Here is a 19,724-nt window from a genome sequence, read left to right as displayed (position 1 = left end):
ATCATCCGAAACAAATGATTGGGCATATCTATACCTAGAATTTAGGTAGTAATCTGCTGCATGAAGATAGTGATGGAGTTGTCTTGTCCATCTCCTGTTGATCATCCTCCAATAAGACTCTTAGCTTCTACAATCACGTTGAATTCCCAGCTTTGCCTGATCCATGACATCGTATAGGAAGCCCATGGTAGGTGCTTCATCAGTTTCAACAAGATACAGTACCCTCATTAGTGGCTCCATTACCTTTAGGATCGACTTGATCCTCTTCCAATATTTGTTGTCCTGTATGGTGTTCGCAACTTCAACCGTTGTCCCTAATGTCTTTTACCCATGTTTTGTGTTGAGCTATTCTCGGGAAGCGAACATCTCACTCAACTCTCCCCTATGCTGGAATAAATTCTCTAATGCTATAAAGTTTGTTGCAAATCTAGTTGCCGTAGGCCTCAATAACTCTCGTCTTATTGTGAACTTTATCATTATTGCGACTACTTGATTATAGTTGTAAATAAACGTCGTCACTTCTCTTGCCCTTTCAACTATTTCCTTAACATTCTTCTTCTTCCCAATATCTTCCAATATAAGATCAATATAATGGGCGGCACATGGTGACCAAAAAAGATGTTTTCTCTTACTCATCAACATATGTCCTGCAAGCTTAAATGATGCTTCATTATCTGTCACAATCTGCATTACATTCTCCTCTCCAATCTCGTCCACAACTTTATCCATTAGTCCAGTAATATAAGTAGAATTTTTTGTTACCTCTGAGGCATCAATTGACTTGTGGTATATAGTTCCTAAGTGGCAGTACACCATGAAGTTGATCATGTTGCGTCTGGTTGGGCCATTCCAACACATGATCGTGCATCCTCTGGCTTTCCATACAGGTTTAAAGGTAGCCACGTATGCTTTCACATCCGCATACTCTGCATCTATCCATTTCCCCCTAATCTCCTTAGCCGTGGGAGCTTTTATTCCTTCACCTGCTTCTGCTGCTGCATCATTTACCACCTGCCAATATTGAGAATTGGCCATGTTAAGAGTTATGTTGGTATGTATAAATAACTTTGCTGTTGCTCTACCTAATTTCTCAACGGAAGTTCTACTCCACATTTGTTTTATCTTCTTTTGTTTAGTTGATTCTTTCCTAAACAGGATTGGATCAATAGAGGGTCTCCTAGGCTTATTTACTTCTTCATCCAAACGTATAGGGGCATCACGTGAAGATGTCTGTCGTCGACTTCCAAACGCACGTCGTACCCCACCAAACCTACCCCACCTGCAGAAGCAATTGCAATTCCAGTTGCACTCCCACTCGCACTGCCCCCCCTGGATCACGCACTGACCCATGCGTGCCAATCATGCGGCGACGTTCTTCCTCTTCACGAGCTAGACGCAAGCTCTCTCCTAGCTATAGTTAATTCCCGATCTGAATCTTCGTCAGAATCAATAATATTTTCATCACAAACATCCATATATTCAGGACCAAACACCTCCTGTCGAGCTGCATCTAAAACATCATCTTTCTTCTTTTGTACAGCAGCATGTTGACCCTTCGACTCATCCAGATTAACTTTCATTAAAAGCATTATCTCTTTCGGTACTCTAGTACATACCGCAACTTGACCATTTCGATATGCCAAATGTTGTTTGAGACGGGTAATTCCACTAGTCACTAGTCTATCACAATACTTGCACTTCATTTAGTGCCTAGTACCACCAACCCTCTCATGATGTTACCATCCAATATCCTCACTTGTTGGCCAGACCCAGACATTTCTTTAGGTTTAGGTAGATACTAGATAATTAGATATAGATTAGATATGAGTATGAGTGTATGACCTATGTCAATAAAGATGATTTTATGTTCTAACCAAACCCTAAGAAGCTCCAAAACCTGTCTAATACAAGCAAATAAAAACATAAAGTCACTAATTCGAAAATAGAAAAAACTTATAAAATGATACCACAAATCTATAAAATGCACATTAACATGTTCTACTATGATTAACACATCATATTCTATGATTAAAACAACAAACCATTCATTAAAAAATGATTTTTCAAATTTTTTTAAAAAAGGGCCGAAATCAGTGCGTAAATAAAAAAATATAAAATGACACCACAAATCTGTAAAATGCACATTAACATGTTCTACTATGATTAACACATCATATTCTATGATTAAAACAGCAAACCATTCATTAAAAAATGATTTTTCGAATTTTTAAAAAAAGGGCCGAAATTAGTGCGTGATAGAAAAAAATATAAAATGGCACCACAAATCTGTAAAATGCACATTAACATGTTCTACTATGATTAATACATCATATTCTATGATTAAAACAGCAAACCATTTATTAAAAAATGATTTTTTGAATTTAAAAAAAAAAGGGCCGAAATTAGTGCATAAATAGAAAAAAATATAAAATGGCACCACAAATCTGTAAAATGCACATTAACATGTTCTACTATAATTAACACATCATATTCTATGATTAAAACAGCAAACCATTCATTAAAAAATGATTTTTTGAATTTTTTAAAAAAAGGGCCGAAATTAGTGCATAAATAGAAAAAAAATATAAAATGACACTACAAATCTGTAAAATGCACATTAACATGTTCTACTATGATTAACACATCATATTCTATGATTAAAACAACAAACTATTCATTAAAAAATGATTTTTCGATTTTTTTTTTAAAAAAAGCCAAAATTAGTGCGTAAATAGAAAAAAAATATAAAAATATATAAAATGACACCACAAATCTATAAAATGCACATTAACATGTTCTACTATAATTGACACATCATATTCTATGATTAAAATAGTAAACCATTTATTAAAAAATGATTTGTCGAATTTTTTTTAAAAAAAGGGGCCAAAATTAGTGTGTAAATAGAAAAAAATATAAATATATATAAAATGACACCACAAATCTGTAAAATGCACATTAACATGTTCTACTATAATTAAGACATCATATTTTATGATTAAAACAACAAATCATTTATTAAAAAATGTTTTTTTGAATTTTTTTTAAAAAATGGCTAAAATTAGTGTGTAAATAAAAAAAATATAAAATGACACCACAAATCTGTAAAATGCACATTAACCTGTTCTACTATGATTAACACATCATATTCTATGATTAAAACAGGAAAACATACAATAAAAAGTATAAATGCCTATTTTTGACGAATTTCTGAAAAATGGCCCATGGAGCTTCGATTCAAGAAAATCCGTAATATAATGTGTTTTTATCTCAAACATCAAGCTAAGATTGGTCAAAAATAGTAGTAGAAGGATTGAGTGAGAGTTTGGAAGCAAATGGCTTCAAAAAAATCAAAAAACAGAGCTTAAAAAAGCAAAAAAAATCTGACCATTATTCGACCGTTACAGGCTAGCCGTTACGGGTCAGTAACGGCCGTTACGCCCATAACAGGCCCGTAATAGCCATTACGGTACCAAAATCGGAGGATCGCCCGTTACACCCCCGTATCGCGTAACGGGTCCGACCGTTACCGTTACGTATCGGCCGTTACGTCCGATACATAATCAATTCGGGACACCTTGAGTGTATGTGATGATCATTTCATCAAATACTCCTAAATACTTCAAAATTAGTCTAAATTGACAGTTGGTTGAAGGAAAATTTAGAAAAAAAACATGGAGAACATGAAGAACCAATGGATATCGAAATCAAAGCTCCAACTCCATGATTTTTCATACAAAACATGAAGAACCAATAGATTTGTAACTATCTGACATTGATTTAACATAATTTTAACAAAAAAAAAAAAAAGGATCAGAAATTAAAAATGCTCACCGAATCGAACATGTGGGATATATCGGCACTACCTATGTGTTTCGTATCGCACAAGTGGGATACAAGATATATCGTAGGATATATTGGTCGATATTGTCGATATTTAAGACATTGGTTTCAACCAAGGTGTTCCATATCAATAACGGTGGCCGTAACGGTCACCACCATTACCGATATAGGTATTGGCCATTATGGCCCATACGGGGGGGTAACGATCGTTATGACTGTTGAAGTGATAAAGTCCCTTGATATACATTGATACACCACACTCTGACAGCTTGAGCTTTTGGAGTGAATGGTTGTTTGACATGGTATCAAAGCGGAAGGTCCTATGTTCGAATCTCGAGAGCAGCAAATATGCCTCGCTAATATATTATTCTCCCACGGGGGGTCAAGATTGGGTCCGGCCCAGGGACCGGGAAATTAAGCCCGGCCTCTTTATGGTGTGAGTGTCCCTCCACCTTCGTCAATACGTTCCCGTGCAGAGTTCCCACCTCGCACGTGCGGGGGGGTGTTGAAGTGATAAAGTCCCTTGATATACATTGATACACAACACTCTGACAGCTTAAGCTTTTGGAGTAAATGGTTGTTTGACAATGACCCCCATAACGGTTGAAAATTTTCTTTTGCCCAAAAAATTCTGAAAAAATATATAGAAAATCCAAAATAATGTAAATATTACAAATATGTATTCATTTTTTGTTTCGAACATGTTTATAGTAGTGTAACGGTCCACTCTTTGGTGAGAGTATTGTATTGGGCTATCTAGTGAATTTGTGAACATGATTATGTCTCTAATGTTTACGCATCACAATTAAGCACTAGAACTAAAAATCAGAAAAAATGCATCAATACTACCTTTTCAATTTTTTGAAAAAAATAGTCCTTGGAGCTTCTATTCACTCAAATCACTTTAATCTACAATTTTAGTCTTAAAAACTATAGTAAGAGTGGTCAAAATCTATTGTAAAATGATCTAAGAGAGTTTTTGGAATGGAAAAAAAAAAAAAAAAAATTGAAAAACTGAGGAGAAAAATGGATTTGAATAGAAAAAAGTCGCCATTTTTCGACCGTTATGGTAGTAACAGTCGTTATGCCCCGTAACAGCCTTTACGGCCACCATAACAACCGATACAGTGCAAAAAAACCAACTGTCCCATTTCACCCCCGTATCACGTAACGGTCATGGCCGTTACCTATATGTGTCGGCCTTTATGGGCGTATCGTAATGGATACAGAACACCTTGGTTTCAGCTTTGATGTCATGGGTTCGAGAACCCATGTGGTGTGTGTGGGTGTGAGAGTATGTATTTATCTATTGCAAAAAAAAAAAAAAAGAGAGAAAAAAGAAGAAGAAGAAGAGATCCATATGTTTATGAATAGCTAACAAAGAGTTGCCAGCTACGTACAAGGCCAATTATTTTTTTTAAAATAAATTGTGCCATGTTGACATGTCTTTATCTCTGCATGTCCAGCTCTACTTCTTTCATGTTAAATTGTTACACTGGTAGTTTTGACATGCATTTTACATACCAAAAATTGACTTGTAGGTTCTTTGTTGTCTTTATTTATTTTTGGGACTTTTTTCTATGAAAATAATTGCTATACTATTTACATATAATATTTAATATTTAAAATGTTCATGCATATGTGTCAGCGAATTCTGACTTTGTTAGACAACCCACATCTGTGTCCAGCACCAACACACATATCAGTGTGAAAAGTATGAAGGTTACCTATCTGCTTATTCATGTGTTTGTATCTGTCATTTTTATTGGGTGTAGTTATTTGGATGATTTAATCTGAATTGCAAGAAATTGGTTGTCTATGTAGTTTTATTTCTAAACTATCAAGGTTTTATTCCAAAACCTTTGAAGTGATCTGTGACAATGTTTTAACATTTGCCTTGTAGGAAAACATCCTCCATTGTGTTCTCTTTCACGTCATTTTCTCTTTGTGCTTAGTCCTTACTACTGTTTTCTTTTTATAGCAACCTAGACATAGAGCTTGCAGAAACCTCCAAAATTCCTATTCCAAACAAGAAAATGAACACTAGAACAGAATCTCAGATTCTTGTCACCATGTGAAACACTAGCAACATTGCCCACCAAAGCTGGCATTTTACACCTTGATCCGAACTATTTATGCAGACAAATAATGTGCAGGGGCTATAGCTTGGTGGTTCACTTTCCATAAGTTAACCCTTGCTGGAATCAGGCCACGTTCTGTAGGTTGCAGCATAATGTACAGCTACTCTCATAGTTGCATTTTATTTAGGTTTTGTTTGCATGGAAATGTCATTTAGTGGTGAAGCACGTGTAATTTGTAGCCCTTTTTAATTCCTAAGTTGGATCAATGTTGGTTGTTTTGTTTGTCAGGGATTTCAGTTGCAATTGTATGTTATCTAATTTACTATTGAATTCACGAACTCCATTTTTAATAGAAACAAGACTATTATTGACACAGAGAATGGAAGTTTTATTATTATTGCTATTATGTTTTGTTCTGTTGTGATAGATAACACGTCAGGATGAGGAGATGGCACCTTTTATTGCAGAAATAAAGCGGAATTATATTTTTGGTGGAATATGTGGCATAGCGGCCAATGCGTCAATCAAGGTTTGCCTGGATAGATATTATTACATTTATGGGAAACAACAAAGCTTTTGATGGCACTATTTTTCTTTATTTGAGAATTGATGTTCTGATTCTATTTATAAATGAAGCTGCCATACTTTTACTCATACACTGCTTATAGGAAATAATGTGAAATATCTGATCAGGCTCTTGCAGACATGAAATCTATCAACCTTTTTGGAGTTCAGCAGATATGCCGAAATTCCATCGCATTGGAACAGGTAGGAATTATTGGTAAAGCATTTTCCAATTTCCAACATATTTAAAGAAAATACCATCACTAGAGAATATTCTATTAGCTGATTGAGATGTGAAGGCTTCATCTACTATGTTGTTCCCTACCTTCTAGACTCTTCTACACTTAAATCTTGGTAGTTATTGATTCCTTTGTTTTTTCCGAAATATTTAATTGCACTTGTATGTTTATGGTGGGAATTTTTATAGTATACATTTTCATATCGTCGGTGTCATAGTATAAATCCAACTATTTGGGGTTGGATTTATAAATATTTATAACTACATTTTTATATATCTATTCTAATTATCTTGTTAAAAGTTAACATGTCCATGAAGATAATTGTCATGTTTCGTGCTCTTGGTACTTCATTCTTTATGTTTTCTCATATTTGATAGATTTCTTGTTAGGAACATCCAACTGGGGATATTTTTGGAGTGCACTCCATCCAAAATGGATTGTCTAGAATGTGCATTTGCAATTAACTAGATTGTGACAACTCATCCATGGCACACTTGACATACATGCCTGTTAGCCTGGATCATTCAAATCATTGCTCCGTTGTGTGTCTTTATTATTTTTATTTATTACTTGTTTAGGTTTTAGCTCATAGCTCAATGATAGACAGCATGCATTTCAACAATGAGGTCTGATTTGAGCCCAGCTTTCCTATAATTTTTGAATGGAAGACTGAAATCCTTTTGATATTTCTTTTGACTTTATCATTGTCTTTTATATGTTTAAGAATTCTGTTATTCTTCTCTGTTATTAGTACTTACGTCTTGATTAGATTGCTTTGATTCCATGCTTATCATCCTTGTCATCTTTGTCGTCGTTATAGCCTTCATTGTTCCCATTGTCTCTGTAGCTTTGTCCGAACTATTTGGAGTTGGTTCCTTGATTTGTCTTGCCAAGGTCTGATGACTGGTTGCCCACCGAACATAGACCCTCCTCCACCCTGGTGTGGATTAGCAGGCGTGTCACTACCAGACGGAGCAAATGCATGATGGGTTGGGGATTCCATCCCTAAAATGGTTTTAAATGCATTTTGAAGAACTATGAAAAGAAAATTTTTTGAAGCATTTGGTGTTGTATTTTGGCTAAACGCCTTATAGCAATTGCGCCAGCTGGTCCCTAGCCTGGGTAAAGGAGGGTTGGTGTCAGATGAGCAGCCAAACATTGAACTTTTGCCAAGCCACCATGAAATAGCTTGCATGAGGCCAATGATGACAATGATGATCTTGCCTTGTATGTAGTTTTATTCTTTCTTAAAATAATTCATAACATTCAAGAGTTTCACAACTTTGTAACTATTCTTGGTTGTAATAATTATATATGCACGCTTGTTACAATGAAAGGAAGGATAAGAGATATATGGATGATATTATTTACAGTTTTGTGCTATTCATTTTAGAGGCATTGTGTTCATGATATTGGTAAAGAAAATGTGGATATGATAGAATTTAACATGTGATAAGGATCGAGAGAGGGTGAAAGCTCGAGAGGGATCATTCGAATCAAGAGGTTAAGATAGAGAGGTCTCCAGAAATTGAGCTCGCAAGAGAGGTTCGAGTGACGGTAAAAGTAGAGGCTGTGGGTTTTTAAAGTGTGAGGGGAGCCAAGCGGGTCTGTAAGCTAGCGAAAGGAGCTCATCGGCCAAAAGAAGACTTCCTTTAAAGGGAAAGGTGTCATCGAAGCCCTATGGACTTCTTCTTTGATGATGATTGAGATTATGGCAAAGGGGTGTGGATTCCTACAGGCAAAGGGAGAAAATGGGGGCTGAGGATGAGGGTTTCCAAGGGTTGGATTCTCAACAGGAATTATCCCCTATCTTTGTTGATAATTTTTTGAAGAGTGGATGGAGTTGAACTTCTCCCAAGTCTTTGGGCAATTTGAATCAATGAGGGAGGTGATTATTCCCAAAGTCAGGGGTTCGTCATCCATCCAAGGGTTTGCCTTCGTTCGTGTGAGTAGTCTGGACGAACTGGCTAGTGCGGTCGAGGGCTTGAAGGGTAGGAGGTTCGATGGAAAAGAAATCTAGATGCAAAATGCTCATTATGAGTTAGAAGAGGTGAATCAGGAGGTGAAGAAGAAGGGAGGGAGAAGGCCGCAAGGAGAATCAAGGGCTGGGGGTAGATGTTTTGCACCTGGAGAGGTTAGGTGGCAGAGAGGTGCATGACAATTGGCCGTGTAAGTCTTATCGGGTGGCTGTTGCTAGGGGCCCTCTGGTGACCGCTCGTGAAGAGCCTTCTGCTATCAGCGAAAAGCCTTCCTACCTCAAAGAAGGAGAGTGCTGGTCAAGTGAGGAAAGTGGTGTCCTTGCAGGGGCCAGAGGTGAGGGTCCATCCCTAGGTGGTTGATAAAGTTTGGTAGGCTTGACAATGGAGCCTCATCGCTTTGTTGAAGCCAAGAGCCTCGATTTTCGATCTTGCGCGGTGGCTCAATTAGTGTTCCTGATGAGGACATCGTGCACACACACGCCCGCACACCACCACCCCTACGCACGTACGTACGCAGAAGGAGGACCCCACCATCGATCTGGCTCGATGACGACGTCCAGGGAGGGCCTCCTAGCTAGAAGACAAGTTTTGGTTCAGAAAAGTGGCCCGATAGTCAAGAAAAGCCCACCATGGGATCTCATGATCGTGGCCCACTCGTCAGATTGGTTTTATATTTTAGGTTTTGCTTATTGTTATTATTTAGAACATCGTGAACGCTTTAGATTTCCTCGTTTGGTTTTTATTTTAGTTTACTTCATCGCCAAGTAATAGGTGTCGCACATGGTGCGAGTTTTTGGGTATAGGGTTCTCCCTATAAATAGGCACCCCTTGTAGTTCTTTTCATTCATTGAAGTTAATAAAAAATTCCTGCTTTATTTTTCTGCTCTCTTTGTGAGTTGTGGAAGAATTCAAAAGTGGGTGCGAAGCCCTCCCTTTTCGAAGGGCTAACTACCGTGGTGCGAAGCCACATCGATCCCAATTCACCCCCATCTTCCATCATCTTTTTTTTCCATCTTCCCCCACCATCCGTACTTCGAATTTGTCCTTTTGTTGCATCAGATTTCTTCATTGAAGCAGGTTTCCAGATTTCGGCCCGCAGGCGAGCTGAAACTTCGGCGGAGCACCACACACAAACCGTACATCGGATCGAGCTGAAATTTGGAGGTTTTGGAGTCCATCCCTGGCCGACCAGGGCCAAGGTGGCCTTTTTTTGAATAGTGGGCCCCGCACACGTGCGGCCGGGATCACACGCACGTCCGTTTGGGCCATTGTTGTTGTCCACACGCGGGATCATCTTTTGGCTCAGGTTTTTATCCTCTTTTATCCTCTCATAGCCATTTTTTTTCATGAATCCTAACCCTATATTACATGATCCCTAATTGATTTGCCCCTTTTTTATCACCTTAGGGTTCCTTGAATTGAAATTAGGGAATCCCTTGGATTAGGGACTGATTTTTATGCATGAGTAGTTGATTTTATTTCCCTTTGACATTGTTTGGTTTATAATTTTATTGGTCCAGTCCTAGCCTGTGTCGGCTTGGACCCGCATAGATTCCCCTTTAATTGAATGTTTGGATTTTCATGTGGGATGTGGAATTTGTGTGATTGTTTCTGAATTGGTGTGATCTAAGCCTGCAATCTTGCATATCATATTTAATTTTCCATGTCCTGCATCAGTTCCCCTCAATGATTCAAAGGTTTGAATCTCCTTGCAGCAATTTGAGAATGTAGACAAATTCTCACTAGCCATGTCTTCAGAGAGGGTACCTCCATCTACAAATGGGCTAGATGGTCGAAGCTCAGTTGGGTGGATGCTCAGTTGGGTGGATGCTTAGTTCCAGTTAGGAGCTCCCTATGGAGCTTTGGTTTGAGGAGGCTATAGTGGTAGTGGAATCCTGCTTTGGAGATGTCGTCAGCATCAATCAGGCCATGATGCGATGCAAGGATCTTCGAGTTGCAAGCATCTTTGATGCATGTCAATTAATCATTTGCTCTAAAAGCTTGAACTGTTAAAGCATGGCGAATCAATGCCTTTATCTCATATTCCAGGCCCCACATCTCATGGGTTAGGACCTCTGTTGAACCCCCCTCGTGGGCCCCAAATCATATGGGTACCGCCTCACACGAGCCACCTGCCTCACACGGGCCACCCACCCCGAGTGTTCCCCTGCATCCCACAGGCAACCCCACTCGAGCCCGATGTGAAAATACCCTTGCATTAATCGTCCCCGGTGAAGAGTCTTGAGCATGAGACCTCCCGCTTTGACACCACTTTGAAGCAGGACAATTAACCATTTTCTCTAAAAGCTCGAACTATTAGAGCATGGCGAATCAATCCCTTTATCTCATAGCCCAGGCCCTACATCTCATGGGTTAGGACCTTGGCCGAACTCCCCTTGTGGACCCCAAATCACATGGGTACCGCCTCACGCAAGCCCCCCGCCTCTCACAAACCGCCCACCTCGAGTGTGCCCCTGCATCCCACAGGCAACCCCACTCGAGCTTGGTGTGAAAATGCCCCTCTGCATTAATTTGTTTGCGGCTGGAGAAGATGGCTTAGGCGTCGGTCTTCATCCAGGTGTTTGTCAGGAATGAGAATTTCTCGATCTGAGTGGTTCGAGTTGGAGGGGTAGATCGTCTAGAATGGATAAATGGTTCTGGAAGTCATGGAGGAGGTTCTTGTTGGCCGATGGGGAGCCAGTAGGAGTACCGGTTCAGTGCAACCGCAAAGTTCAAGATCTTGAGAGGCCTACATGTGTGGTGGACACTGCAAGATCGCCTAGAGTAGCTCTCGCTGTCCTTGGGGAGGTGCCATGCATCCCTCCTGTTCGGCAGGAGGTTTTGGTGGGACAACTATCCTGATTGCATCCTGCCTTTGGCCCCTTCCCATCATTGAGTCTTGCTGGCCTTTCTCTCCACTGCAGTCCTCAGGGGTTTGTACCACTACATGGAGGGTTGAGATCACCCCCTAGATGACTGATGGCACAGGTGGTGTAAAGACAACACAAGTTCTTATCACTGATAGTTGTGAGGTAGTGGTGGGTTAGAGGAGTTAATGCTAGAGCGACAGCTGGAAGGGTGCTTTTTCGATGAGAGAGCTCACCTTTTGTCCCCTTCCGCCTCCTTGTAGGGTGGTGTGCTACAGAGTGATTGAGACAACAACATGATGGAGGTCGATGCTAGATGTACTTGGGTTATATCAAAGCTCAACGTGTCTTTCGGTTCAAGGTTGTTAGGCTCGTGGATTCTCTTAGCGAAACACGCCCCCCCCCCCCCCAAACAAACACTTGAGAATCATTCAATCAAGGGATAGACCTCTCCATAGTTTTTGATAAATCCGAATGAATTCCTTAGGCAGAGAAAATGTGTGGCGGGCCTTAACATGTGGCCATGTCCTGTTCTCAAGGGATGGTATCTCGCTCTCCCCCTTTTTTGCCCATCTCTTTGGATGTTCTTCATACCCCTCCCAAATCATCCTTCCTCCCATTTCTACCTAGCGACCATCCTTTGGTTTTGTATATGGAGTCTCAAGGTGCGATTTTGGCCCCCTTTCACGGGTTTGTTGGGAATGTGATTGAGCCTCTGGTCTATGTTGTGGTCAAGCCAAGCATCCTTGATGATGCCTTGGACGTTTCTCCTTTGCAAGCGGCCATTTGCATTAAAGATGATTGGAGCCCGATCGAGAATCTCTATTCTCCTAACTTCCCATTTGGAGTTATGGAGGGTTTGGTCGCGGCTGTTTGAGGGTAGAGGTAGATCGGAGCTATTAGCCACGTTGGGAGACTTATTATGGCGGTGTTCAACAATCGAGGTAAGGACTACATTGATCTTTTCCAGCTCATTGAAAACAGAGGTCTCCGAATATCCTTTGTAGAGTGTCGAAGGAGGTCTCCAAAATCTTCAAAGGGGAGCAGGGAGCTGGCTGGCCTTGTTGTTGATCCTTGCAATAAGGTTGAAGCCATTCCAAGGAGTGACAGAAGTGGGAGAGGGGTCAGGCTGGTTCTCTAATGAAGATCCTTAGTTGGAATGTTAGAGGGCTTGGGTAACCCTAGAAGTGCATCCAAATGAGGGACGTCTACAAGCGCTCTAAAGCTTGCCTTCTGGTCCTTAAAAAAAAAAAAAAAAAAACCCTAAACTCCAAAGGATTGATCGGGGTGTGGTTGAGTCCATTTGGGGGCGTGGGGATGTGGAGCATGGTGTGTCATAATGGCCATTACGTAACAGTAATGATGCCAACCATTACGCGTTATGAGGTTGTAACGACTGTTACAGAAAAATGACCCATTTCAGCCCTTTAACTGTCTATTACGAGGCCGATACAAGTTTCTTTTCCATTAAAAAAAGAAGAAGAGTGTAATGGATGTTACAAGGGTCATAATGGGCGTTATAGCTCATACCATAACAGTAAAGGTGGTGGTCGCTACGACCACCATTACTGTTACTGCACACCCATATTGGGAGGGTCTTGATGCGATTCGTTCAACTGGTGGTATCCTAGTGCTATGAGACTCGAGAATTTGGGCTAGGGAGGACAACTGGTATGGTCAATTCTCCATCTTTATGGTTCTCCAAAAGTCCTCTAGATTTAGGTGGGTCTTTTTGGGAGTGTACGGTCCAAACCAACTGGCTCTCCGGCCACATTTATGGGAGGTATTGTTCATTGTTCTTAATGGACGGCAACTCCCGTGGTGCGTGGGTGGAGATTTCATCGTGGTTTGATTTGCCTACTAGAAGCTAAATGGATATTACGTCACCAACAACATGCAAAGCTTCTCGGATTGAGTCCTAAAGCATGAGTTGGCAGAATTGCCATTGGGTGGTGTCAAATTCACTTGGTCTAATGGCTAGGCAAGACCTGCCATGTCCAAGTTGGACAGATTTCTGTTCTCCCCTGGGTGGGTGCAAAAGTTTCCCTTAAAAGGTCAAAGGGGCATCCCAAGGCTTGTCTCTTATCATTGCCCCAAACTCCGTGAAGTTGATGAAGTTGATTGGGATCCTAAACCCTTTCGTTTGGAGTTGGCTTGGCTCGAACTGGAGGGTTTCTGGGACTTGATATCAGGCTGGTGGTCTTCTTTAAGATCAAGGCCATGGTAGTTTCGGGCTTTTCTAGAAGCTGAAATTGTTGAAAGCGAAGCTCAAGGTGTAGAAAAAATAAGTGTTCGAATACTGAGAGCAAGAGATAGACTCTATTCTGCTTGAGGTTCAAGCGTTAGATATTAAAGAATAAGGAGGGGCACTCTCGAAAGATGAAAAGGCTGCCAAAATAAGTTCTCTGCTGATTATAGCAACAAGCTAAAAGGAGGAGATCAAGTGGTGTTCTCAGGCTACCTGGCTTTAGGAGACAAGAATACAAAGTCTTCCTCGGGATTGTCGGTGCTCGAGCTTGGGTTGGACGATAAGAGAATTGTTGATAAAATACTAAATTTTGAAGCCATTTTTAAGTTCTACTCAAACCTACTTTTGGGAGAGAATCAGGTGCGGCTGAGTCTTGTAATCTATTCTTTGATAGAATCTTTACTGAGGATGTTGATGATCTTAAAGGGTCTGTTTAGGAGGAGGAAGTCAAAGCTGCAGAGACGACTCTTGGTGGGGAAATAGCTCCGTGGCTAGATGGGTTTCCATTGGCCTTCTTTAAGATTTTCTGGGAGTTGATAAAGACAAATGTGCTATGTTTCATTACTGAATTCTTGGACTCAGTCTTCCACCTAAGATGGGAAGTTCCTTCATAGCCCTTATTCTGAAGCTCGAAGATGTTGAGTTTCTGGAAGACTTCATGTCTGTAGCCTCATCTGCAGTCCTTATAAAATCAGTGCAAAGATTTTGAGCCAAAGATTTAGGGTCATGCTTCCTAAGATTATTTCTCCCTTCCAAAGTGCGTTCATCTCTAGCAGAAAGATTCTCAACAGTGTGCTTATCGCCAACAAATGCCTCAATTCATGCCACCGGGCTGACAGGGAAGGATTCATTTGTAAACTTGAGTTGAAGAAGGATTACGATCATGCGGATTGGTCTTGATTGTATGCTAGCCCAGTTGGGGTGTGGGGCGAAGTGGAGACAACGATTCTAAGCCTGTGTCTCGTCTGCAAAGTTTTTTCTTCTCATTAATGGCTCTCCATTTGGCTTTATCAAATCTTCATGAGGGAGAACCCCCTTTCTCCATTTTTTTTTTGTGGTTGTCTCTGAAGCTGTAAGTAAGATGTTGAGCAAGGGTCAGTCAATGGGCCTTTTCCAGGAGTTCGAAGTCGAAAATTTTGCTCAATGTGTTAGCCATCTTCAATTTGCTGACGATAATCTATCTTTTGCGAGGTCAATGGGGCCATGGTGGAGAATCTTAGGAAGTTTGACAAATGTTTTGAGGTTGCATCAGGGCTGAGAGTAAACCTAGCAAGAAGTGAGCTTCTTGGTATCCACTTGTCTAAGGAGGATGTCATTAGGCTCACTGAAATTTTTGGTTGCCGGGCTGAGCCTCTCCTCTTCTTATCTCGGCCTGCCTCTTTGCGTCAGCAAACCTGCGAAGCACTTGTGGGACAAGGTGATCGAGAGAATGGAGAGGAAACTTCATGGAAGATTAGGCTTCTTTCCCTCGAAGGCAGATTCACTCTCATCAAGTAAGCACTTTCCAAGCTCCCCCCCTGTTTCATGTCGCTACTTGGGTGCCTGAAATTTGTCCTAGCTAGGATTAACAGGCCGAAAGGGATATCCTTTGGCAAGGAGAAGCAACCAATGGTTAATTTCATTTGTTTAGAGTGGAGGGAGGTGTATAGACTGTACGCCAATGGAGGTGCAAGTATAAGATGGCTGGACGGTGTGAACTTTGCCTTACTAGGGAAGTGGGTTTGGAGATTTGGGGTGGAGGAGAACCACGTCTAGAGAATCATCAAGAAGAGAATATTATCTTTAAACTTACTCAACAAGTATATTAGAATCTGATGTACACCAACGGATACGATGGTTTGACACCACTTTTTGCCTCAACTCCTTGACAGGCACACTACGTCTTCAATAGTTGTCATACTCATACCCACATTCAACGCGTATAAAAAACTTCTTGAAAGCTAACCATAGATCTGGCCACACGCGTGTGATACCCTACTTTTATCCATTACAATGGATTTAGGTGCAAGAGGGCATCACACACCTTCATGAACCACGAGTACGCAACACACGATATAGTGGGATGAGAGATTTGTATAGATCTTCCCCCCAACGATCTTAGATCTCCACCTCAAACAAAAAGAAAAGAAGAAAGAGGAGAGAAGAAGATGTAGTAGATGACGAAGGAATCAAAACTGGATCACATAGGCTGAGAGCCGTCACAACTGCCCTTATGTAAAATAGGCCCAAGTGAGCTAAGCACAGTAGTGGACTGAGATATGGTTTGTAACGGTTATCCTCCCTCTCTTCTCCTTTTTTAAAGGTCAAATAAGGACCCCTTTGCCTTATATATCTAAGAACCTTCTCGCTGCTTTACATGCCCTGTAGCAATCAATCATTGAAAAGATAAAAAGAAAAAGAAAGAAAGAAAGAAAGAAAGAAGAAGAATACTCTATAGGCCTAGACAATTCTATGTTGCTCTCTCTACAAGACTCTGCTAGAGAACTCTAGAACATTCAAAAGATTTCCACACTATTTTATGCAGTTGTAGCGCCTCAGAATTCTCTAAACATTTCTACACACTGTTCATCGCCTCTAGTGTATAAATAGCGCCAAAAATGGAAGTCCCTCAAAAGCCTCTTGTGAATGTTCGGTCTATGACCGCATGCACACCTCTACACGCAGATATATTTAGCTAGAGGGCATGTGCATGTGACATCTGAGTTGCATTCATCGTGTGGGCCCAACTGTTGAGATGACATGGCCCCAGCCCAGTCGAGTCAATTCATCAGTTGGTCTGCACATGTATGGAAACAATGGGCAGTTAAAAGTTTTCAACTGTCCAGATACAACTTACACATGGCCCACTTGAGGAAGAGACCAGCCTGACTTTTGGGCCAGGTCATCTACACAGTGGCCCACCTGATGCGTACCTCAAATGTCACAGTTATATTAAGGATAGGAAAATGTTTCTGTTTGTGGAGATGTTTTTGTGGGTTTAGTGAAGTTCTGTCTGCATTTAGTCATGCATGTGTACTGTGGACTATGCATGTGGACCTAGCAAACATCTGTTTAAGTGTTTATTAGGACATTTGCAATAATCAAGTTTGGATACTCGTGTTTAATTCCCTGAGGAGAAGGTATCCTGAAAAAAGGGAGCAAAACAATCTAAAATTTGACCCAAGTTTACAAAGGTCAAATTCCGATTCATGAGCTGTAAGTATGTCATACACAATGTTTCATGATCAATTGATTCAATTTCATTTATTTATGTTGCATTTGTGGTTTGAAATGCCAGTTTTGCAGTGCAAACTGACTTTGGGACCAAAACCAGCTGGATAGTTTCACAGGGACTTGTTTCATACTCCACTGAAACTGAGTGGACTCAGTTTTGGACCTATATTTAGAACTATGGTTGCATTTCATGTATGCTTTACTGTCCTTGTTTAGTTGAACGCATTTAACTACTTTTGACATTGCAGGCCCTGGCAGCCATCCCATCGATTAACAGTGAAGCCGTACAGCAGAGATTAGATCGTGTTCGGACTTACTACGAACTTCTAAATTTACCATTTGAGGCAATTCATCTGAATTCTTTTCCTTTTACATTTTTTTTGTTCACTCGGTTGGGGTTAAAAGATTGTCTGGATCTGATACATATTGCCTGATACGTAACGGTTTTGGTACCTAACAATATGGCACACTACAACTGTACACGATAACAGGGGCTGTCTCACCCTGAATCCCATCCGAAATGGTCCATATCGGCTCAACTTGGATGAGTCAGGGGCAGTGCAGACCAACTCACCCCATGTAACTTGTCGAGTGGATAGATGATATTAGATGTGTGAGGCCCACTGTTATGTGTATCTTAAATTCACATCCACAACCCAAATCAGGAGGTGCATTGTGGTGTGTTTATGACATCAGATCTGTTCATAAAACTTCTTACTAGGATGTAGGGACACCCCAAAAATCAGGCCAATCCAAAACATGGTGGGGCACACCACTTGAATTTGAAGGTCTGGGCATGTTTTTACACTTTTCCCTATTGTGTGGCCCGCATGTTATGGATCAGCCTGATTTTTGGCGCATCCCATCTTAATGGTGGGCTGCATGCATGCATGCATGATTTGGGTTCTACACAAACATTGGCCACAAAAATCACTCTCCAATATGATTACCAATGCCATACAATTGACTCGACGCATTATTCCTCTCTAGGTTTCAACAGAAGCCAATTACTTGATACTTGGGCAGAGTCCCATGCTTAATACTCAGCAATCATAAATTTTACATGTGGCCTACATTAATTCAAATTAAACCTACTACATTATTGAGCCAGCTGTCACCAAGTGATAGGCCCAAAATCAGGTTGGTTGAACAAAGACCTTTGGATATTTTTCACTTGAACTGTCCAATAAATGGTTGCCCACCATTCCGACGGAGATAAAAATGTAATTTTTGTTCAAGATATATCTAAATTGGGATGTGGTCCTTGATAGAGTGATTTGTGTGGCCGCCCCAACTAGTGGGGAGAAGGTTTAGATGACGGCGATGGTGATACATATAGACTGGGACACATAATGTAGATACTTAAATTTGAATCTACTTGCATGCCATATATGCAATTTCGAAGTAATTTTTAGATGCTAGGCCAGTACATATTAGCTTCAGTGCTGACCAGTACTTTCCACTGCAACTGATTTCTAATCCTTGCTCCACATGTCATTATTTTCACACATCCTACCATTTCCCATTGCAGGCCTTGCTTGCCTTCATTGCTGAACACGAGTACTTGTTCACATCCGTAGAGTAAGCCAACATAGAACTGAGAGTTATGTTGCTTTTGTGTGTTATGTAGACAGTTTACAGTGGTAGTTGTCTGGTTTGACAGGTATTCCAGTCTTATAAAGGTGACAGTCCCAGGCAGGGAGATCCCCTCTGATGCAGAGCAGCGGGTATCAGAGATATTGGCCCATTAGCCCATCTGATATGTGATTGAAGGAATTCCACCATGAGTGTAATTAGAGGTCCAGTGAAGGGATGGAAAGGGTGCAGGGATGCAAGGTGGCAGATCTGAAGCATATTAAATGTAAGCATGGAAGCTTGCTTTTTCCTGGTATTGATTGGTCCCAGCAATGCCCGCCGACTGGTGTGATGGGTTTTTGGTTTTTTTGATAGTTCGATTTGTGGTAGCCAATTGTGTGAAATGTATGCATACTATTCCACTTTGGATACCAATTGAATATACTTCCTACTCTGCTGTGGTAATTCGTTGAAAGACTGCAGCAACGATGCATGAATATACTCGAGGGTTCGCTGATAGGAACCGATTCGAAAACTTGGAGCCGCACTTGGTATTGTTATTACTTTTTGTCTTCTTTTATCTAATTTTTTTTTTCGAAAATTAAAATAATAAACTCTATATGCTGAAGAAAAAAAAGAAAGAAGCATTAGCATTTACAGAAGGGGAGTTATTTAATACTCTGGTCGTGTATGACACTTGATACACAGGAACACATTGTATACGAGGCATATATTTAGTCAGTTCAGCCTACTAAATTGTGAAAATTAGTCTATAAATCAGTCCCGAAATCATATTGACCAAACAATCTTAACATCTGATTCGTGGACAACTTGTGAAATAGGGCTGTTGGATATTTGCATTTTCCACCATCCAATGGAAAAGTCCATCCATCCAATATTCAGTTAATCAAATATTCATGATTTTTGGTTCATGATGTGGACAATTTCGAGAAATAGGGCAGGTCCATCAATCCAATATAATCAAATGTGCGTGATTTTTGGTTCATGATGCATATAAAATTGGGACCTATAATTTGGACAATTTAATTTGATTTACTTGTATTCTACATTAATTTTTAAAAAATAAAAATCCTAAGTGTCTGGGGATCATCCAA

General features: G+C 40.5%; 1 protein-coding gene across 1 annotated transcript in view; it reads left to right on the top strand.

The window, feature by feature from the left end:
- LOC131221042 (exocyst complex component SEC8) overlaps positions 1-19,249 on the top strand; it is a 96,071-nt gene extending 76,822 nt beyond the window's left edge. Inside the window, exons 22-26 of the mRNA XM_058216125.1 lie at positions 6,352-6,453; positions 6,618-6,692; positions 17,283-17,378; positions 18,566-18,615; positions 18,698-19,249. Of these exons, the coding sequence (XP_058072108.1) occupies positions 6,352-6,453; positions 6,618-6,692; positions 17,283-17,378; positions 18,566-18,615; positions 18,698-18,785 (411 nt within the window). The 3' untranslated portion in view covers positions 18,786-19,249. The remainder of the gene's footprint in view (positions 1-6,351; positions 6,454-6,617; positions 6,693-17,282; positions 17,379-18,565; positions 18,616-18,697) is intronic.
- Positions 19,250-19,724: the final 475 nt, after the last annotated feature.

This window comes from Magnolia sinica, chromosome 12 (assembly GCF_029962835.1).
Source record: "Magnolia sinica isolate HGM2019 chromosome 12, MsV1, whole genome shotgun sequence".
Taxonomy (NCBI): domain Eukaryota; kingdom Viridiplantae; phylum Streptophyta; class Magnoliopsida; order Magnoliales; family Magnoliaceae; genus Magnolia; species Magnolia sinica.
The sequence above is the reverse complement of the archived record's forward strand: the minus strand, read 5'-3'. Positions and strand labels throughout refer to the sequence as shown.